The 23,954-nt window shown below is 44.4% G+C and overlaps 1 protein-coding gene across 1 annotated transcript in view; it reads left to right on the top strand.

Annotated features, from left to right (window-relative positions):
- EAF1 (ELL associated factor 1) overlaps positions 1–23,954 on the top strand; it is a 41,634-nt gene that overhangs the window by 2,342 nt on the left and 15,338 nt on the right. Inside the window, exons 2-3 of the mRNA XM_089652072.1 lie at positions 17,473–17,567; positions 23,560–23,696. Coding sequence (XP_089508198.1) covers positions 17,473–17,567; positions 23,560–23,696 — 232 coding nt within the window. The remainder of the gene's footprint in view (positions 1–17,472; positions 17,568–23,559; positions 23,697–23,954) is intronic.

The raw sequence follows: 23,954 nt of genomic DNA, 5'->3' as shown, positions 1-23,954 counted from the left end.
TGGTAGGAAGAGTGGAGGAGGTCAGCAAGTTAGCAGGGGGTGAGGTAGGCTTCCCTGAAGAGATGGGTTTTCAGGGTGCGCCTAAAGGAGAGGAGAGTAGGTGATAATCTGATGGGTTGGGGCAGGGAGTTCCAGAGGATGGGTGACACCCTGGAGAAGTTCTGGAGGCGGGCATGGGAGGAGGAGACCAGGGAGCTAGAGAGAAGGAGGTCTTGTGAGGAGCGGAGTGTGCGTGCTGGGTGGTACTTGGATATTAGGTCAGTGATGTAGTTCGGGGCAGACATGTCCATAGGTGACAGTGTGCCGATCTCAGCCTTCCGTCTATGAGATGTCCATAGATGACAATGAGCCTATGATAGCCTTCCGTCTATGAGATGTCCATAGGTGACAATGTGCCGATCTCAGCCTTCCATCTATGAGATGTCCATAGGTGACAATGTGCCGATTTCAGCCTTCCATCTATGAGATGTCCATAGGTGACAATGTGCCGATCTCAGCCTTCCATCTATGACATGTCCATAGATGACAATGTGCCGATCTCAGCCTTCTATCTATGAGATGTCCATAGGTGACAATGTGCCGATCTCAGCCTTCCGTCTGTGAGATGTCCATAGATGACAATGAGCCCATGATAGCCTTCCGTCTATGAGATGTCCATAGGTGACAATGTGCCGATCTCAGCCTTCCGTCTGTGAGATGTCCATAGGTGACAATCTCAGCCTTCCGTCTATGACATGTCCATAGGTGACAATGTGCCGATCTCAGCCTTCCGTCTATGAGATGTCCATAGGTGACAATGAGCCGATCTCAGCCTTCCGTCTATGAGATGTCCATAGGTGACAATGTGCCGATCTCAGCCTTCCATCTATGACATGTCCATAGGTGACAATGTGCCGATCTCAGCCTTCCATCTATGACATGTCCATAGGTGACAATGAGCCGATCTCAGACTTTCATCTATGACATGTCCATAGGTGACAATGAGCCCATGATAGCCTTCCATCTATGAGATGTCCATAGGTGACAATGTGCCGATCTCTCTATGACATGTCCATAGGTGACAATGATCCCATGATAGCCTTCCATCTATGACATGTCCATAGATGACAATGTGCCGATCTCAGCCTTCCATCTATGAGATGTCCATAGATGACAATGTGCCGATCTCAGCCTTCCATCTATGAGATGTCCATAGGTGACAATGTGCCGATCTCAGCCTTACATCTATGACATGTCCATAGGTGACAATGTGCCGATCTCAGCCTTCCATCTATGACATGTCCATAGATGACAATGTGCCGATGTCAGCCTTCCATCTATGACATGCCCAAAGATGACAATGAGCCAATTCCAGCCTTGCATCTATGACATGTCTATAGGTGACAATGAAAAAAACACAAACATTTTTTTACTTGACAGGTTATCAGACTTCATCTGCAGATGAAGTTCCTCCCTTTAATCTGTAGATGAATAAACAGAAAGATACAAAAAGAAACAATGTTTCTTTTTATCTCTCTGTTGTTGATAAACATTGTCAGGCTCCTTTTTTTTGTCAGTTCCAATTGCCAGGACTTGTTTTCACTTCAGCTGTCAGCAGGGAACCCCCCAATCATCGGTTGTTAAGGACGCACTTCTTAACAACCAATAATTGCCAGCTTTTTTTTTGTTTTTTAATTTAAAAAAACTTAACCTGAAGGTATTGGTTTTAGGTAATGGAGCATTTGCACAAGTACCGATACTCATGCAAATGCTTAGTATCGGCACCAATACTGGTACCAGTATCAGTGCAACCCTGATATGTAAAAATATAACCTCTCTGAAATACCCCCCATAAAGAGACAGTCTCAAAAGATTCACAATAACACTATATCCTCAATTGACAACAGTGTAGCAATGAGTCAGGTGTCCACCATGGGAAGGTCTTCTTTCTATATCTCTCAACACGTTTTGCGGGATTGTCCCTGCTTCTTCAAGAGGTGAGGGGAGCAAATTAGAAGAGTCCAACACCAAGCAAAGGGGGCCTAATGTATGATCGTAAACGTAAATCAACTCTCCCCGGGGGGGCAGGTGTGGGAGTCGAAATAAGGCAGCAGGCAGAACACCTGTCAGTTTACGTCCTTAATTATAATTTAAAAGGATATTTGAGGTGCAGCTTCCAAATCTCCAACATTATCAATATTCTCACAGAATGCAATAACCAAGGTTGGATCTAGTTCACCGCCAGGGTTATTGTTTGAGTCAGGGTCAGAGGTCAAGGTCAAAAGGTCAGGGTCAAAGGTCAGGATTTAAAGACAAATTGGTATCAGTGTCAGTCAGTGTCAGTGTGTTTTTGGTAAAAAAAAAAAAGACAAAAACAAAATGTGCACTATTGTTTCTGGGCTGTACTATGGGTACAAACAACAAATAACATACACATATATGGTATCGCTGCGATCGTCAAAAGCTGGAGAATTTATTTCGGGTTGTTCTTTGGTGGTAGGTTATGGTAGTAATAAGAAACACACAGCTAAATAAAAAAAATGATTTTTTTTTTTACTATTTTGGGCTAGTTTTCCTTTGATAATAAAAAAAAAATCAGAAGATATCCATTACCATTTACCACCAAATGAAAGCACAATCTGTCCTGAAAAAAACGCGGTATAATCCACCTGAATGTACAAAGTAGTTGTGATGATATGTATGGTTTTACTAACACATGTCAACGTAGGCATTTAGATTTGTTTTACCCTTAGGTGTGAAGGGGCTAATACAAGAGAGGATTTTGCTCGCTTTAGAAACTGCAGATTGGCATTGCATGCCATTATTAAGCTCATGATGTACCAGAACTCCCAGATCCTTCTCCACCATTGATTCCCCCAGTTGTACCCCCCCCCCCCCAATATGTATGATGCATGCATATTCCCCAAGTGCATAAGCTTACATTTTTCAATATTAAATGTCATTTGCCACATAGTTGTCCAATTAAACAGTGCATTGAGGTTGGAATTTTTAATCCCAGACCCTATATCGTTTATAAATATATTAAAAAGTAAGGGTCCCAACACTGAACCTTGGGGTACACCACTGACAACCCCAGACCATTCAGAGTATGAACTATTAATCGCTACTATAGAAGAATGCGGTCTTTTAGCCAATTTTCTATCCATTCACATATTGATTTTTCCAAGCCTGTAGACTTTACCTTACACATTAGCTGTGTGTGGGGAACTGTGTCAAACGCTTCTGCAAAATCCAAGTATACCACGTCCACCGCCACCCCTCTGTCCAAGGTTTTGCTCACCTCCTCATAAAAAGAAATCAGATTTGTATGACGTTTGTCTTTCATGAATCCATGCTGTCTGTTGCTTAAAATATTTTTTTCCAGCAAGAACTCATCTATGTGGTGCTTTATTAAACTCTCCAGTATCTTCCCAACTATAGATGTTAACCTAACAGGTCTATAATGATTTTGATAAAATTTTAAATATACGCACCAATCTTACGCATCTTACGCCAATCCAGTGGTACTATGCCAGTCTTTAAAAAGTCCCTAAAAATTAGAAACAATGGCTTTGAAATGACCGAGCTTAATTCTTTAAGGACCCGTGGGTGTATGCCATCCTGTTCAAGTGGTTTATGCACCTTTATTCTATCTAGATATTTCTGTAACAATAAAACATTTCCATTTTTAATTTGCAGAGAGATTGCATGATATTACGTTAGGGCTTCAGCGCTGTTTTTCATTTGTGTATTCTTTTGATTTTCCTTTGCATACAAGAACATTAAGAACAACTATCGGTGTTACTGATGGGTAGAAAGTTAACCACATGCCGCCCAGCCACTGTATAAATACGGCGGCTGGGCGGCACGGGCAGGCAAAACCACGTTTTAAAACGTGTGTTTTGTAAACAGGTAGGGGCGCACACGAGGCGCGCCTCCCTACCTGTCCCGCCGATCACAGCCGCGGATGTCAGTCGCCGGGTCACAGCCGGTCCTTACCGGCTATCTCCCGGCGATCGGCGGCAATCAGTGACAGAGAGCACAGCTGCAGTAGCTGTGCTTTCTGTCACTTCCCTGACAGCTCGAAGACAAGCTGTTCGGGACAGAAGAGTTTCTCTCTCCCAATCAGCCTGTCCCCATTCAGCACACCCCCCCGCCCCCTAGTAAAACACTCCCACTCACACAGATAACCCTTCCCTGAAAAATAAAGTTAACCCCTTCCTCCCCAGTGCCATTAGTACAGTGTCAGTGTTTTTTTTTTGCACTGATCACTGTATTGCTGTCAATGGGGATGTCAGTGACCCCAAGTCAGTACCCCCCAATGTCAGAATGTCCGCCGCAGTCCCGCAATCGCTGATGGCCGCTGATCGCCGCCATTATTAGTATAAAAAAAAACTAAAAATCCCAGTATCTTTCCCGCCATTTGTAAACGCTATAACTTTCACGTAAACCAATTAATTTACACGTAGTGGTTTTTTTTTTAGCAAAGACATATTGCAGAATGCATTTTGGCAGAAATTTATGACTAAATTTGATTTTTACATTTTTTTTTTACTGGACATGTTTTATAGCAAAGAGTCCAAAATATTGTTTTTTTTCCTCAAAATTGTCAGCCTTTTTTTTTATAGCACAAAAAATAAAAACCGCACAGGCAATCAAATACCACCGAAAGAAAGCTCAATTTGTGGGGAAAAAAAGGATGTAAATTTAATTTATGTACTGTATTGCATGACCACGCAATTGTCCGTTAAACTAGCGCAGCGATGTATAGCAAAAAAATGGCGCAAATTGCAGTATCTATACCATAGTTTGTAGATGCTATTACTTTCGCACAAAGCAATCAATATACACTTATTGGGATTTTTTTTAACAAAAACATGTAGCAGAATACATTTTGGACTAAATTTATAACCAACTTTGAGTTTACTATATATTTTTTATAGCTGAAAGTAAAAATTATTGTTTTTCTTAAACTTTTTGGCTTTTTTTGGTTTATAGCGTGAAAAATAAAAAGCGCACAGGTGATCAAATACCACCGAAAGAAAGCTCTATTTGTGTGAAAAAAAGGACATAATTTTCGTTTTGGTACAGCATTGCATGACCGTGCAATTATCAGTTGAATTAGTGCAGCGCTGAGTAGCAAAAAGAGGCCTGGTCATTAAGGGGGGTAAATCCTCTGGAGGTCAAGTGGTCAAAGTCCTATGAGTCTATAGAGACGAATTCATGTAGTGCTTCTCTTCAGACTCACGAAACACAGGAAGAAACTGACACTGAGGAATTGTGCAGCATACATGTAGCCTTGCTGCCTGCTTTAGATGGAGGAAATCCTTAGAACAATGGCTGAAATAAAAACAGAAAGAGAGGGTACACCAGCCTAGTGCATTATTGCAAGACCATTTTATTATAAAAGAATGTACACTCCAAAATACTCACAAAGAGAAGAACTGCAAGCATAAAATCAATCCAGTCCTGATGCTTGAACACGGTCCACCCACAAAGGCATAGCTTATGTGTTTTAAGGGCAATGCCCTCTTCATCAGAGCTTTTCCCTTGAAACGCATAAGCCACGTCCTTGTGGATGGGCATCATTAAGCATCGGGGCTGGATTGATTCCATGCTTGCAGTTGTTCACATTTGTGATTACTTTATAGTGTACATTATTTTTAAACAAAATGGTCTTACAATAATGCACTATGCACCCTTTCTTTTTGTCTTTGTCTCAGTCTTTTATCCTTTAGGATAGTTTTAACATTGTCTACAATGTTGATCACTAGGGGTGATAGCGCACATATTTGTGGTTTTATGTAGTTCAATACCATCTGATTCAAGCTCTAAACCTTTATGTACTAAATGCAAGTACAGGATGGCTGCAGTTGAAAGTGTGATAGATAGTTAGATGTAATGTTCCTACTTCTCAGACACTTCCTAAAGCTTCCTCCCTTCAGTCACAGGAACAATCTCTCTTGGAAGAGACTGGGACTAGTAGCGATGAGTCTCTGCAAGAGGGAGCTGATGCAGATTGTGGCAACATTTTTAAAATATTTTCCACAGAAGAGATAGAGGGATTAATAAAGACCATTTTAGCGAAAGCAAAAAAAAAAATTAGTGCTTAGTGTCGCTTCTTTATCATTTTAAACAATATTTATGAGGGCCTAGAAGAAAAGATAGATCTCATCTTTTCTATTCACTGTGATATTAAATACTTGTGAATGGAAATTTCAAAATAAACCATTGTTTATGACCAGATCTTCCAAGAAAATATTTCCCTTTTCCTTAGAAAAGTTTTGGGGTAAGCCCCAAGGTGTACAAGTCTCTGAGATTTCTGGAGATATGGTTCCTTTAAAGACCTAATGGAAATGAAGGCAGATTCGGTCCTAAGAAGAACCTGGGAAACGGTTACCATGATCTTCTATCCCAGCATTGCCATCACAGAGGTCGCCAGATCTTTAAGAAATTGTATTTTGCAGCTGGAATCTTATCTGCAGAAAGGAACTCCCAGACAGTGAATTCTAGAGTCGCTATCGGTTCTCCAAGGCAGTAGATGATGTCTCCAACACATTATTGGAAAATAACTGCATTGCTGCTAAAACAGCTACTTTCTCCAACTCTGCTAGAGAAGTGCTTTGGAATAAATCCTGGTGGGGTGATGCAGGATCCAAGGTGAAACTGTGGCATCCCCTTGGAAGGGGAATTCTTCTTTGGAAATACTCTGAATGCTGTCTAAACTTCCAATACATTATAGAATTTTCTTTTTCCATCTCCTTTAGATTTACATTCAACTATGTAATGAAAGGGCCTGCCTGATTACATACAAATTGAAAGTGTTTCAGTCTGATCTCATATTATATGCTTTTGGTAAACCGTAAGAAAAATTGTACAAGAAAATTGTATAATGTATGGCCAGCCTTAGACAAAGCAGTGAATGAAAAGATATATATCCTGAAGCAGAATGAGGCAGAAGAATTTTACAAGGAAAAAGAATTTAGTCCCACAAGTGGCCAAATAAAAAAATGAGTATAAGGTGAGTGGTGACAGTTCTAGAGAAAATCCAGGGTATTTCTGTGTAATCCCCACAGTGCTGAGAGTGCCCACAAGTACCCCAAACAATGACTTGTATCTGGTAGGCAGGAGACTTTCATGGTTTCTGGAAGGCTGAAAGAAGATCATTACAAATCCTTGGACACTCTTGGCCATCAAGACTGGATATAGTCTGGAATTTAATGCCCAGTCACCTCCAAGTTTCAAAAGTTACCCCAAGACCTTCTATGTATGGTCATGGATGTGGCAGTAAAAATTGATGTTCCTTCAGGAAATTCTCATTCCAGGTCCTCCTCTGGAACAACGCAGAGGCTTTACCCAACAATCGTTTTGGTCCTGGAAGCTAGCAATGAGATCCTGCCAATTTCAGGGAAATGAAAGTGATTAGGAAGGCTCTCCAGCTGTCATGTATGTGACAGTTTCCCACACGCGGCTGTATCCCCTGCCTCATTTTTCTATCGGACAGGAGATTCCCCAGCTGTCAGCTAACTGCAAGCAAAAGAGCCAGGGATACAGCCAATATCATTACCCAAATATGGGTTCCCATAAGGTCTGTATCAGTTTTAAGTGACAGTGCATGGCAGTAGGCAGATTTGAAAGTCACTGTTGGACTGAATAGCACTGCCATGAGCTGTGAATCAAAAGTGACAGGACCATGATGGGAAACTAGCCTCTCAGTTCCTAATCAGGCATTGTACACCCCTAGTATAAAACTCCACAGCCAAACGCCTGTCATTGTGATGGGTGCAGTGGTTGGGGAGGGAAGGTGGAAGTGAATTCACAGAAGGAGTGTCCAGTGTGGACACCCCTTCCACAGTGAAGACACGGACAAATTCATGTACCTGTTGGGAGATACAAAGAGCCCCTGGTTGTGGGAGCTCAGCCAAAACATATATTCCTGGGTGGAGGTTCATGATCTTTCTTTAAAGATAGCACATCTAAAAGGAAAATAATACGTCCAGGCTGATTCCCACAGCTGCACGGATCTGGATTAAGCAGAATGATGTGTTTGATCTATTTGCCCTTCTTTCAGAGTTTCACCCTTAAACAAGACAGACCATCTAGGAGGGTTGGATGCCCTTTTTGCTCTCGCTTAATGAAATATGGGAGGAGCAGGTAGAAGTTTTAGTCATTTGTGGCCCAGGAGAGTGTGCTTTAAATTATTTCAGTGGTTGTCAGTGGCAGAATCAATTCCTCTCCCGTGCAGGAGACCAGGGGCTAATTTTATGTATATATATATATATATATATATATATAAAAATATATATATATATATATATAAATATAACACTTTGTCAAGATACATTCACCTGTACTGCAACTTATGTGGTGCATAAATACACCACATAACAATACAGTTCCAATCACACAATAAATTACATTCACTCAGCAGTATGATGCCTGAGGTGTGTGGGGCAAATTTCCCGAATTATCACCTCATACATGACAGTGCTTTACCCTGTAAGTATTATGTGAGTGCCTAAGGTACCACCAGGTGATGGACTCCTGTCCTGCACATCCTACATGGCAGTGCAACAGAGCAAACTGTTTAAAACCATTTCAACAAGCAATGGGTGTGATGGAGGGTAGGATGGAGGGGTAAGGGAGGGATAAAGCCTCACATTCCGGAAGCTTTATTGAAGGACATAGACACGTAAGGGAGGGTGAGGGAAGGGGAAGTCTTCTCACACTCTTCTTAGAGTCCATAAGGTTATGGTCTCTGAGCAGATTGTTAACTAGTCTGAAACAGTCCTAAATGGACATCCTCTCCTTCTGCTGGATGACGTACTTTCTGGTGCTGTGCAAAGCAACCTCAACAGGTTCAAACATGAAAGGCAGTTTCTTTGTGGATGATGCAAAAGGGGCAGTTCCTGTGTCTTGCTGTCAGGGCTCCGGGTATGACCAGAGGTGTGTGGACTGACACAGGGAAACGCAGGCTTCAGGTATAGAGTAAACAAGACAATTTATTAAAAGACTAAACAACACATTGTGCAAGGTAGACATAACACAGTGCAATCAACCCAACCTCCAACAGATAACCATATATACAAATCAAACATAGTCGGGAAGGCCGGGTCGGTAGCAAACGGGCAAACGGTACCAGGAGCGAGCTGAAGAGTGGTCAGGAATAGCCGAGGTCAGGACAGGCGGAGTTCGTTCAGAGTCAGGATCAAAGCAGAATCAGGATCAGGCAGGAAGCAGACAGGATGCAGGTACTCAGGCTCATGGGAAACATATACCAAGGCACTGATCACAGGCCTGGTCCTGCTTAAATACACCTCCTGCAATCAGCCTCAGGTGATGGCCTGATTGCAGAAGTGAGATTCTGGCTGCTGAGAGCACCCGCTGGCCAGCCTTGGTACTGCAGCCCACAAGGCAGGTGAGTCCCACCACCATTGGCGAGTCCATTCCTGACAGTACCCCCCCCTCAAGGAGCGGCCTCAGGACGCTCCAAACAGTCCTTAGTGGGCAAAATGTTCCACCGCCCGGGTCAGGTAACTGGCTGGATATCAGGGGCTGGCACATCAGGCTGGGCAGCGGACAGAGGCACATCAGGCTGGGCAACGGACAGAGGCACATCAGGCTGGGCAGCGGACAGAGGCACATCAGGCTGGGCAGCGGACAGAGGCACATCAGGCGGAGCAGCGGGCACCGGCCATAAGACGAAGCAGCGGGCACCGGGCCATCAGGCGAGGCAGCAGGCACCGAGTCATCTGGCAGAACAGCGGGAACCGAGTCACCAAGCTCGACAGCGGGCACCGAGTCATCTGGCACGACAGCGGGCACCGAGTCACCAAGCTCGACAGCGGGCACCGAGTCATCTGGCACGACAGCGGGCACCGAGTCATCTGGCATGACGGCGGGCACCGAGTCATCTGGCAGAACAGCGGGCACCGAATCACCAAGCTCGACAGCGGGCACCGAGTGATCTGGCAGAACAGCGGGCACCGAGTCACCAAGCTCGACAGCGGGCACTGAGTCATCTGGCACGACAGCGGGCACCGAGTCATCTGGCACGACAACGGGCAACGAGTCACCAAGCTCGACAGCGGGCACCGAGTCACCAAACTCGACAGCGGGCACCGAGTCACCAAGCTCGACAGCGGGCACCAAGTCATCTGGTACGACAGGGGGCACCGAGTCATCTGGCACGACAGCGGGCACCGAGTCATCTGGTACGACAGCGGGCACCGAGTCACCAAGCTCGACAGCGGACACCGAGTCATCAGGCTGGACCGGGTCATCAGGCCGTCTCAGGTCATCAGGCTGGATCGGCCATCACGCTGGGTAGCGGGCACCAGATCATCAAGCTGGACAGGATCATCAGGCTGGATCCGGTCATAAGGCTGGGTAGGGTCATCAGGCTGGATCGGGTCATCAGGCTGGATCGGGTCATCAGGCTGGGTAGCGTACACCAGATCATCAGGCCAGATCAGGTCATCAGGCCGGATCGGACCATCAGGCTGGGTAGCGGGCACCAGATCATCAAGCTGGATAGGATCATCAGGCTGGGTAGGATCATCAGGCTGGGTAGGATCATCAGGCTGGATCTGGTCATCAGGCTTGATCGGGTCATCAGGCTGGATCCCGTCATCAGGCTGGATCGGGTCATCGGGCTGGGTAGCGGGCACCAGATCATCAAGCTGGATAGGATCATCAGGCTGGGTAGGACCATCAGGCTGGGTAGGACCATCAGGCCGGATCGGGTCATCAGGCCAGATCGGGTCATCAGGCTGGGTCGGGTCATCAGGCTGGGTAGCGTACACTGGGTCATCAGGCATCAGGGCATCAGGCTGAACAACGGAAGGCGGGTTCACCGACGGCAGGCTGACCGATTTGGATACTGGTAGGAAAGAATTTTCGCTTCTTCTTGGGTTTAGTTACTGGGGCACTGCAAGTAAATGCAGGTCTGTAAATGGAGGGAGTAGCTGGAGACAGAGAAGAGCTGGAGGATGGAACAGAGGAGGGAATAGTTGCTACAGCGGCCTTTTTTACAGGGTTAAAGGCAGGATAGGTGCAGCGAGTGGGAACAGGGTACTGACATGTGGTAGATAGCAGGGTATATTGGGCTGTCACTGGGGGTGCTGTCGGGAATGCAGGAGTAGAGCTTTGAGCAGAGGAATGATTGGAAGCAGGACTGGTTTGTTGCAAGCTGCCTGAGGCTGGGTGTAACAAGTCTGACCAGGACTGTAGTATTGGTTGAACAAAACTCAGCTTACACATAGCCTGTCTGACCAAAGACTGTACTGCGTTTATACAGTCCACTAGCACATGTGGTGAACATGCTGAATAATGCTCCCAGAAGCAATCCGGATCATCCTCCAACAACCATACCAGTGATTCTATTTGATTCGTACTGAATGGTGGAAGAAAGTCATCCCTGCTTTCAGGGGTATTAGATGAAGCCAACTCAACACAAGCCTGAATCAATGGTTGCACCTCAGAGAACTCTGTGCCCTGATCTACTAGGGAATGAGCGACCCGTATGCACTCTAGCAGCTGATCCCTGGCATACTCCTGCAAAGTCTGATAGGCATATTCTCTGTCATCTAAGACTAGCAGATACAAGTATATAACCTCCTCTGGATGCATCCTTCACAACAAGCCAAGATGGCTTCCCTGTGCAGCCACTTCTGGTCAGGAATGGCCTTGGTGTAATGTCAGGGCTCCGGCTATGACCAGAGGTGTGTGGACTGACACAGGGAAATGCAGGCTTCAGGTATAGAGTAAACAAGACAATTTATTAAAAGACTAAACAACACAAACGCAGTGCAAGGTAAACATAACACAGTGCAATCAACCGAACCTCCAACAGATAACCATATATACAAATTAAACATAGTCGGGAAGGCCGGGTCGGTAGCAAACGGGCAAACGGTACCAGGAGCGAGCTGAAGAGTGGTCAGGAATAGCTGAGGTCAGGACAGGCGGAGTTCGTTCAGAGTCAGGATCAAAGCAGGATCAGGCAGCAAGCACACAGGATGCAGGTACAGGGGCTCAAGGGAAACATACACCAAGGCACTGATCACAGGCTTGGTCCTGCTTAAATACACCTCCTGCAATCAGCCACAGGTGATGGCCTGATTGCAGGAGTGAGATTCTGGCTGCTGAGAGCACCCGCTGGCCAGCCTTGGTACTGCAGCCCACAGGGCAGGTGAGTCCCACCACCATTAGCGAGTCCATTCCTGACACTTGCCATGCATGAAATTATTCAAATGCACCCCCTCTTAGATTGTCGTAAAAGGCGGATCATTAAGCCTGTTGGTGAGTCTCTTTGAAAAAACATTTCCTCTAGGCCACCTTGCAAGTGGATAGTGGAAATTCCACAATATCCTTGTTTCTGATCAACTTTATTTTCCACAAGTTGTGCTAAAACACATTCCAGCCCCTGCTCCCTGATAAAGTAAATTGTAAAGGATGGAGCCGTCCTATTTGTCCCATATAAGGGTCCTCCCACAGAGGCAGGAAGAAAAAAAAAGACATAGAGTTTATACCAAAGTCCTTCAGATGCAGTTACAAGCAAAGGACACCCTCTGTTCAAGGGACCAATTTTGCATCCACAGTAGAGAAACTCAGATTGACTATTTGGGAATTGAGCATGAGATCCACAAAAGAAAAGGTCTGTTGGTCACCTCTACTTTAAAGGAGAAGTTAGGTATTTCAAAAATAGAGTAGGAGTCAGACTTTGGATGGAAAGTATTATTCTCACCTTCCCACCCATGAGGTATTTTTCTGTAGGTATTGTTTACATACAGACCTTTTCAATATCAATGCCACAATTTCTGCCAGGGTATGCAAACTTTGAGCACAACTATATGTACCATCGTTTGTAGATGCTATAACTTTCACGTAAACCAATGAGTTTACAGGTATTGGGAGTTTTTTTTTTTTAGCAAAGACATGCAGCAGAATACATTTTGGCCTATATTTATCACAAAATTTGATTTTTAGAAATTTTTTTACTGGCTATGTTTAATAGCAAAAAGTCAAAAATATATTTTTTTACTCAAAATTGTCGGTCTTTTTTTGTTTATACACAAAAAATAAAAGACGAACAGGCCATTAAATGCCACATAAAAAAGCTCTATTTGTGGGGAAAAAAGGACATAAATTTCATTTGGGTGCAGTGTTGCATGACCGCGCATTTGTCAGTTAAAGTAACGCAGCGCCATAACGCAAGGAATGGCCTGGTCAGGAAGGAGGGTAAATCTTCTGGAGGGCAACTGGTTAATAACAAATGTTCACAAATTTCAACACTCTTTATCTTATTTTAGCTTGTAATATTTCCTCCTCCCCGATCCGCCACTCACGACTTTACCATTAAGATCAACAGCACTACCATTGGTCCTTCCCCTCATGCCAGGATGCTAGGTGTAATCCTAGACTCTGACCTCTCCTTTGGGCCCCACATCCACTCACTGGCTAAATCCTGCCACCTCAACCTCCGGAACATTTCCAAAATCCGCCCCTTTCTGACCAATGACACCATAAAAAAAAACGTATCCTCGCCTTGGTTACTGCAACTCCCTCCTCACTGGTCTACTGTTACACGGGCTATCCCCCCTTCAGTCTATTATGAATGCTGCTGCTAGACTCATACCCCTTACCAACCGATCAGCAACCGCTGCCCCTCTCTGCCAGTCCCTTCACTGGCTTCCACTAAACCAACATATAAAATTCAAAATACTAACTATAGCCTACAAAGCCATCCACAACACTGCCCCTAGCTACATCACCAACCTCATCCGCAGATACCGCCAAAATCGCCCACTCCACTCCTCCCATGATATCCTCCTCTCTAGCTCCCTCATCACCTCCTCCCACGCTCACCTCCAGGACTTCTCCAGAGCCTCTCCCATCCTCTGGAACTCCCTACCACAGCATGTCCGGTCAGCCCCCACCCTGTCTGCCTTTAGGCGATCTTTGGAAACTCACTTCTTCAGGGAAGCCTACCCACCTCCACCTAAGAACTGTACTTGAATCACCTCCACCAGATCATCCCCGCAGCTATCACCTTTTGTATCACTTCCCCCTTCCTTTAGATTGTAAGCTCCACGAGCAGGGCCTTCCTATTCCTTCTGTACTGAAATGTATTGTAATTGTACTGTCTCCATTATATTGTAAAGCGTTGCGCAAACTGTTGGCGCTATATAAATCCTGTATAATAATAATAATGATTTTAGGCTTCTTAAATCCTACAGTACACATTATAATCAGACTGTTTAAATTCCTGTTGACAACAAGTGCAAGAGTCTGCTTGACTATATATAAATTGAATGGATTACTTAGGTAGGTCCTAACATTACATAGCTTAGTTATATCTAAAGGAGATTGTACATGTATGGCCAGCTTTAGCTTTGGTGATCAATAAAGGGTATCATGACTCCCTGTATTGTAATAGTGACTTATCCCTTTCTGAGACCTCTATGCCTGGTCTAAATGTAGCAGAAACAATCACTGCAGACAATCTTCATCAGATATCTGAAATTACCAAACACATGACATCCACAAATATCTTTATTGCACGCAGAAGCGTTGCGGTAAACAGTATAATGTAGTAGATGTTGCAGTGTTTGAAGGTCAAAAAGAATATTTATTTCCAAGACTTATTTCCATGTGTGTCTTTAACACAATGATTGGTAAAAAAAATGGCAGCACAACCATAAACAGTTAACATAGGGAAAAAACATAATAAACATAGATGCAATTGCATTGCCAATATGACTGCTGGACGCAGCATAAAAGGTCATAGACAAAAAATAAAGGGTTCTCACCAATAGAGATGTTGAAAAGACACAGGCAGTTGTGTACCAGATAAGAACAGATGGCACAAACCACTTTTAGGATGCAACTGGAATGACGCTGTGCAGTTTCCATTTAGACATAGTAAACACTTGTCCACAATTTTATTCTTCTTTAGATGGGTCCCATTCTTTTGCTGGTAGAGGATAGGTTTTTCAACTCAGACTGTAGCTATTTTTTTTAAACCACTTGACCTCCGGGAGGTTTTACCCCCTTCGTGACCAGGGCTATTCAGCACTGTGCTACTTTAACTAGCAATTGCTCAGTCATGCAACACTATACCCAGATGAAATTGATATTATTATTATTATACAGTATTTATAAAGCGTCAATAGTTCGCTCAGCGCTGTACATTACAAAGGGGGACAGAACATGTGACAGAACAACAACAATACAATGCAAAACATGAGGGGATCGAGGGCCCTGCTATTTCGAGCTTACAATCTAGGATATAATTTTTTTACACAAATAGAGCTTTCTTTTCTTTCTTTTGGTGGTAGTATTTGATGACCACTGGGTTTTTTTCTTATATCAAAAAAAGACAATATTTTGAAAAAAAAAAAGATATTTTTTCATTTATGTTGTAAAACCTATCCAAAAAAATAAAATTTTTTCATACATTTAGGATAAAATGTATTCTGCTACATGTCTTTGGTAAACAAAAAAATCCCAATAAGTGTACACTCAGCCGCAACTTTATTAGGTACACCTTGCTAGTGTCAAGAAAATCTCCCCCACACCATTACACCACCACCAGCCTGAACCGTTGATACAAGGCAGGATGGATCCATGCTTTCATGTTGTTTACACCAAATCCTGACCCTACCATCTGAATAGCTGTACATTCTCCTCTGACCTCTGACATCAACAAGGCATTTTCATTCACACAACTGCCGCTCACTGGATGTTTTCTTTTTTTCAAACCATTCTCTGTAAACCCTAGAGATGGTTGTGTGTGAAAATCCCAGTAGATCAGCAGTTTTGAAAATACTCTGACCAGCCTGTCTGGCACCAACAACTATGCCATGCTCAAAGTCACTTAAATCCCCTTTCTGATGTTTGGTTTGAACATCAGCAAGTCATCGTCTCCACGTCTACATGCCTAAATGCACTGATTTGCTGCCATGTGATTGGCTGATTAGCAACTTGTTTTACCAAGCAATTGAACAGGTGTACCCAATAAAGTGACCAGTGAGTGTATATTAATTGTTTTTTGTAAAAGTTATAGCATCTATGGTATATATATATACTGGAATTTTTGCAGCTATAGACACTTTTGGGACAAGCTATCACAGCCGGTTGCCCACACTGAAGATGCCAGCCTCCTGGAATTCAGGACGGCCGGTGAAACGGGGTGCGGGGGGACACACTGCTGGACCGAGGGACAGGTAAGTGGCTGTTTTTTAAAAGTCAGCAGCTACAGTTTTAGTAGCTACTGACTTTTATTTTTTGACAGGGTGAGTGGAACCCCACTTTAAGTGTTTTTACATGTCCCATTGCTTATCCTAAAAAAGGTTATCCCCCTAGTGGGGTTTTTACATTACTACCACCACAGCGCTGTGTTCTTCTATGGAGCTTCAAGTGTAAAGTGTGCTGCTTTTACTCACAGATCTGGCTGCTTTTTTCCCTGGTTTTCAGGGAAAATAAACAGCCAGATCGCTGTTCGGTGTACACAGAGTATTTTGTGTTTTTTAAAAACAGAATTCTGTGCCATGATTGGCCACAGCCGATCAGCAAGTTTCAGCGAAAATAATGCTGACAAACTGCTCTGTGCAATCACAACTCGGTGAGCATAAACCGCGTGCATTCGCATCCAAAAACCCAGGAAGGTTATCGCGATCTACAGGACTGTGCCACCTGCTAGCAGTAAATGTATTGTTAGCTAGTGGCAAGTGGTTAAAGAAAGCAAACTGGAAGATATTGAACACTTTTTGTTAGCTAATTTAACCTGAATGTTCACTTGAGCGTTAATAATGAAAAATTACCATGGAGCAGCACAGCTTATAACTTCCTCATTCAAATGACTTTAAAGTGTGTATATGAACTACAGTATTTTACTCACACTAAGCCTGAGCTATTGTAAGCACCAATATACAGTATAGATTGTAAGCTCCAAGGAGCAGGGCCCTCCTAACCCTCTTGTATTGAACTGTATTGTTGCTGTATTGTCTCCCTTTATATTGTAAGCTATATAATCCCTGTATAATAATAATAAACACTCATAAAGCAACATTACTATTGCAGCAATTGTCCTCACTCTAGTGTTAATATGGTAAAATGTCCCCAAGCCAGTACTCAGATCTTGTGGGAGAAAATCTGTAAAGATGAGTTTATGTGGTTTAGACTCATTACCAATAACCAATCTCTATGAGATCTCAGGCTACGTAGAATTCGTAATAGTCAGGCGTTGAAAATGATTCTAAGTAATGTTTTGCATTTCGATACAAACATCAGGGGAGTCGTTATTTTGTTATTTTTTTCATATTCAATCATAGTGAACAAACTAGAAAAGCCCCGGTAGCTTTGAACAGGTATCATACCTTGATTGCACATTAAATAGTTACATATACATTATACAGATTGGGCTGTATAATGTGGAATTTTGCTAAATGAGAAATCCCTAGACTGAATTATGCTTCTTCTTCTTTTTAGATGATTTTAAGCCAGCCTCTATTGATACCTCCTGTGAGGGAGAACTTCAAGTCGGCAAAGGTGATGAAGTCACTATAACTTTACCACATATCCCAGTAAGTCATAGTTTTTGTCTAATTTAAATGTTTTCATATATTTTTGATCGGCAGTATTAGAGAAAACTGTTAAATTCAAAGGCAAATTTCCTGGGAGTTGGGCTTCATGTACATGAGCAGCTCCTAAACTCAAGTTTAGGAGCTTTTGGCATTTTTTTGCCAAAGCTCCTAAACTCAACTCCATAAAAGCCTACGTGTCCATGTACACATAGACTTTTAGCAGAGTTTAGGAGCTGCCACGTTTAGGTGAAGTTAAACCTCCCTCTTCTGAACGTGGAAGAATCGCGTTCAGGATAGGAATGTTTTGACCGCTGACCATGGGAAAATGCAAAATGCGGTAACCGTGTTACCACGGTTTTGTCACGATTTGCATTTTCCCACGGCCGGCGGTCAGGGTAGACTCATGTATATGAAGCCTTTGTGAGGCAGGTGTTTGAGTGACCATGGTTTGGCTTCACTTGTTCTGTGGACAACAAAAACCACATTCATTGTGTTCTTAAAAACATCATATACCGTATTTTTTGCTCCATAAGACGCACCTGACCATAAGACGCACCTAGGTTTTAGAGGCAGAAAACAGGAAAAAAAAATTCTGAACTAATGGACTGCAGACATAGTAGAGGAGATGACCAGAGACTGCGGACAGTACAGGGATGACCAGTGACTGCGGACAGTACAGGGATGACCAGTGATTGTGGACAGTACAGGGATGACCAGAGACTGCGGACAGTACAGGGATGACCAGAGACTGCGGACAGTACAGGGATGACCAGAGACTGCGGACAGTACAGGGATGACCAGTGACTGCGGACAGTACAGGGATGACCAGAGACTGCGGACAGTACAGGGATGACCAGTGACTGCGGACAGTACAGGGATGACCAGTGACTGCGGACAGTACAGGGATGACCAGAGACTGCGGACAGTACAGGGATGACCAGTGACTGCGGACAGTACAGGGATGACCAGTGACTGCGGACAGTACAGGGATGACCAGAGACTGCAGACAGTACAGGGGATGACCAGAGACTGCAGACAGTACAGGGGATGACCAGAGACTGCAGACAGTACAGGGATGACCAGAGACTGCGGACAGTACAGGGATGACCAGAGACTGCGGACAGTACAGGGATGACCAGAGACTGCGGACAGTACAGGGATGACCAGAGACTGCGGACAGTACAGGGATGACCAGTGACTGCGGACAGTATAGGGATGACCAGTGACTGCGGACAGTACAGGGATGACCAGAGACTGCGGACAGTACAGGGATGACCAGTGACTGCGGACAGTACAGGGATGACCAGTGACTGCGGACAGTACAGGGATGACCAGAGACTGCAGACAGTACAGGGGATGACCAGAGACTGCAGACAGTACAGGGATGACCAGAGACTGCGGACAGTACAGGGATGACCAGAGACTGCGGACAGTACAGGGATGACCAGAGACTGCGGACAGTACAGGGATGACCAGAGACTGCGGACAGTACAGGGATGACCAGAGACTGCGGACAGTACAGGGATGACCAGAGACTGCGGACAGTACAGGGATGACCAGAGACTGCGGACATTACAGGGATGACCAGTGACTGCGGACAGTACAGGGATGACCAGAGACTGCGGACAGTACAGGGATGACCAGAGACTGTGGACAGTACAGGAGATGACTGCTGACCTTTGTGGAGGGAGGGGGAGCGGGTACCTGAATTTGACAGGTACCCGCTCTTACTTCCGCAGAGTTTTTCTTTGATCTTACCTGTTCCTCTATCCAGCCGCGCGCTGTCTACCCGGCTTCTGTAATGGCGCTCGGCGGACAGCCGGATGCCCAGTGCGCATGCACGAGAAGCGCTACGCTTTGTGATTGGTCCGGCGGCTTCTGGGATCTGTCATGTGTCCCAGGTACCACCTTACCATTCACAAAGAGCACCGCTTCTTGCGCATGCGCACTTGGGACCCGGCTGTCACGCACACTACAGAAGCCGGGAAGACAGCGCGCCGCTGGATAGAGGAACAGGTAAGGTCCCACTGCAGAGCTGAGCGGCCGGCCCGGTATTCTGACACGGCGGCGGTGAAAATACCGGACCGGCCGCTCTATATTTGCTCCATAAGACGCACTGACATTTTCCCCCTTTTTTGGGGGGAAAAAAGTGCGTCTTATGGAGCAAAAAATACGGTAACTGTACAGGTTATGATGGGAAGGAACTACACCAATCCAAAAAGGCCCCTACTGAAAAACAATTCAAAACATATGCTAATATTAAGTAGGGGGTCATCTAGAGCTCAGCTTTTAAATGTACATATTCTAAAGTGAGGAACAGAAGTATTTGAACACCCTGCGATTTTGCAAGTTCTCCCACTTAGAAATCATGGAGGGGTCTGAAATTCACATTGTAGGTGCATTCCCACCCTGAGAGACAGAATTAAAAAAAAAATTCAGGAAATCACATTGTATGATTTTTAAAGAATTTATTTGTCTTGCACTGCTGAACATAAGTATTTGAACACCTGAGAAAATCAGTGTTAATATTTGGTACAGAAGTCTTTGTTTGCAATTACAGAGGTCAAACGTTTCCTGTAGTTCGTGACCAGGTTTGCACACACTGCAACAGGGATTTTGGCCCACTCCTCCACACAGATCTCCTCTAGATCTGTCAGGTTTTGGGGCTGTCGCTGAGCAACACGGAGTTTCAGCTCCCTCCAAAGATGTTATATTGGATTTAGGTCTGGAGACTGGCTAGGCCACTCCAGAACCTTGATATGCTTCTTACGGAGCCACTCCTTGGTTATCCTGGCTGTGTGTGCTTTGGGTCGTTGTCATGCTGGAAGACCCAGCCACGACCCATCTTCAATGCTCTGACTGAGGGAAGGAGGTTGTTGCTCAAAATCTCACAATAAATGGCCCCATTCATCTTCTCCTTAATACAGTGCAGTCGTCCTGTCCCCTTCACTGAAAAGCACCCCCAAAGCATGATGTTACCACCCCCATGCTTCACCGTAGGGATGGTGTTCTTGGGATGCAACTCATCCTTCTTTTTCCTCCAAACACGACGAGTGAAGTTTAGACCAAAAAGTTCTACTTTGGTCTCATCTGACCACATGACTTTCTCCCATGCCTCCTCTGGATCATCCAGATGGTCATTGGCAAACTTCAGACGGGCCTGGAAATGGGATGACTTGAGCAGGGGAACCCTCCGTGAAATGCATGATCTGAAACCATGACGGCGTAGTGTTCTACTGACAGTGACCTTTGAAACTGTGGTCCCAGCTCTCTTCATGTCATTGACCAGCTCCTCCCTTGTAGTTCTGGGCTGATTCCTCACCTTTCTTATCATCAGTGATACCCCACGAGGTGAGATCTTGCATGGCACCCCAGTCCGAGGGAGACTGACAGTCCTCTTTAGCCTCTTCCATTTTCTAACAATTGCTCCAACAGTTGATCTATTTTCACCAAGCTGCTTGGCAATTGCCCCGTAGCCCTTTCCAGCCTTGTGGAGGTCCACAATTTTGTCTCTGGTGTCTTTTGACAGCTCTTTGGTCTTGCCCATGGTAGTAGTTGGCGTCTGACTGACTGTGGGGTGGACAGGTGTCTTTAAAGAGCTCAGACAGGTGCGACTAAGTTAGATTAATTAAAGTTGAGGTCGACTTTTTAAAGGCATAGTATCAGGTCTTTGAGAGACAGAATTCTTGCTGTTTCTCAGGTGTTCAAATACTTATGTTCAGCAGTGCAAGACAAATTCTTTAAAAATCATACAATGTGATTTCCTGAATTTTTTTTTTAATTCTGTCTCTCAGAGTGGGAATGCACCTACAATGTGAATTTCAGACCCCTCCATGATTTCTAAGTGGGAGAACTTGCAAAATTGCAGGGTGTTCAAATACTTCTGTTTCTCACTGTATATTGTGATACTCTATTACTTAACATTATTAATAATAATAATAATAATAATAATAATAATAATAATGCATATGCTAGTTGTTATCAATATGAAATACATATGTTTCAGGGCTTTTTTTTTCAGCCAAAATGTGCCAGGACTCTGTTCTATCACCTCTGGCCCTGTGCTCACTACTGTCATTTGGAAACACAGAAATCGCGCTGTAACAGCACACCTCTTGCGGTGGCTTCCACAGAACTTTTCCTGTACACTCAGGGATTAGACAAGGGTGGGACAGCTGGTTGGGCATGGTGTATTCATGGGTGGGAGGGGGGCATTGCCTCCATGTTCTCTTACCTGGTGGAGGAGAGGTAGAGCCAAATGAGTGTGCTGTTGAGAGGTGCTTTTTACAAAGATAAACGTGGAAAATGATGGAGCTTCGGGGCTGACCGAAGATGAGGGCAGTGGAGCGGGCTGCATAATGCACTCTTGAACCCTGCACCCTGTGTGTAATGCGCACTCCTGAACCCTGCACCCTGTGCTTAATGCACTCCTGAACCCTGCACCCTGTGTGTAATGCACTCCTGAACCCTATGCGTAATGCACTCCTGAACCCTATGCGTAATGCACTTCTGAACCCCGCATCCTGTGGGGAGGAGGGGGTAAAACAATGATTTGCATTGCTTCGCCCACTTTCCTTCTGAGATATGTGCTGGAATGAGACATGTGAATACCTGTTTTACAAGGGAAGAGGGCTGAACCTAGCATAGCGCAATCCTGAATCCTGCATCCTGTGTGTAATGCACTCCTGAGCCTTGCACCCTATGCGTAATGCACTCTTGCTCCCTGCACACTGTGGGCTACGCACTCCCGAACCCTGCGTCTTGGTGGTGGGGGAGCATAAAACGATGATTTGCATGGCTTCGCCGACTTTCCTTTTGAGATATTATGCTGGAATGAGACATATGAATACTTGCTTTAGAAGGGCTTTACTGTGCTGAATTCTTGTAGAAGATGGTGGAGCTTTGAAAGGGGGGGGGGCAAAGATGAGGGCAGTGTCGGGGGAGCGGGGGTGCAGAGGTCAGAGCAGAGGAGGGTAAGGGAGATGTGAATGGGGGATGCGGAGGTAAGTAGCCATAGAAGAGGGCTGAACCCTGCACTGTGCACAATGTGCAATTCTGAGTCCTACACTCCTTTGCATAATGCACTCCTGCACATTGCACCTATTGCGAAATGCACTCCTGAACACTGAATCCTGCAACCTGTGCATAATGCACTCCTGAACCATGTAGGTGTATCTGACAAAAAAAGCCCTGTATATAGTATTCTGAAAATGCCACTACAGAATAAGTGGCTGTATCATATTAGGCTATATTTGCACAATGCACCAGCAGTTCTGTATGTGCATCTGGCCAGTTGGGCATAAAACGATGATTTGTATAGCTTTGCCCACTTTCCTGAAATGAGGAATAATCCACTTATATTTGAGATATGTGCTGGAATGAGACAGGTGAATACCTTCTGTTTTGCAAGGGCTTTACTGTGCTTAAAAGAGTTAAGCGTTAAAAGAGTTCTTAAAGAAAACCCTTCCTTTGTCAGGTTTGGGTTACTGAATCACACCCAGCACCTCAGGTGCAGATAATATGTTATTTTTAGTTTCATGCCATATAGTTAATAAAAAAAAAGATTTTGGTGCAATACTCTGTTAATGGTCATTCTCCAGCTCTCAGCCTCTGCAGCCTGAAGAATGAGAGCTGAACGATCAGTGGTGTTTGATCACTCAGTTCTTGAGGCTGCTGGGGGACAGATACAGCATCCACCTAAGTGATTATAATTTTTCTTTTTTAGGAAACCTATACTTCTCTTTTAAGCAGCCTTCGATAAGTTGGGTTAGAACCACAGTTTTTCCCATTACATCCATGTTAAGACCCATTGAGCCTACAGTGGATAACGTAGAATATGAGAGTGTAAAATGGAGGCTTGCCACTTCTTTTTTTTGGATGTGAACTGCTTCATACATAAAGCAGGATGTATGTGATAAAAAAAATAAGATGGATGAATGTTTTATTAAATTCTGTTCTTTGTAACTAAAATCAATTCTCCTCTTTGTTTCAGGGTTCAACGCCTCCTATGACTGTCTTCAAAGGAAATAAGAGGCCCTACCAGAAAGACTGCGTGCTGATAATAAACCATGACACTGGAGAATATGTCCTGGAAAAACTAAGCAGCAGCATACAAGTTAAGAAAACTAGGTACAACAAAAGAATCAAACACTTTGGTAACATCAATGCTTAATTGCTCCTTTTGTCTAGAGGAGGGGAGAAACAGTTTTACTTACCTGATCCTTTGCTCCCCCAGCAGACATTGCTCCTGTAGTTGACTATCCCTCAGCATCCTCAAGTCCAGAGCAGGGCTATGGACCCTGCTCTGGTCTTGATGATGTCAGGACCCTAAAATGCAGAGGTGCAGAAGATGCAGGGACCAGTCTAGCTGTGGAGAAGATCAGAGGA

This window comes from Staurois parvus, unplaced genomic scaffold (assembly GCF_062004578.1).
Source record: "Staurois parvus isolate SC_StPar_1 unplaced genomic scaffold, SC_StPar_1.0 ptg000670l, whole genome shotgun sequence".
NCBI lineage: Eukaryota > Metazoa > Chordata > Amphibia > Anura > Ranidae > Staurois > Staurois parvus.
The sequence above is the reverse complement of the archived record's forward strand: the minus strand, read 5'-3'. Positions and strand labels throughout refer to the sequence as shown.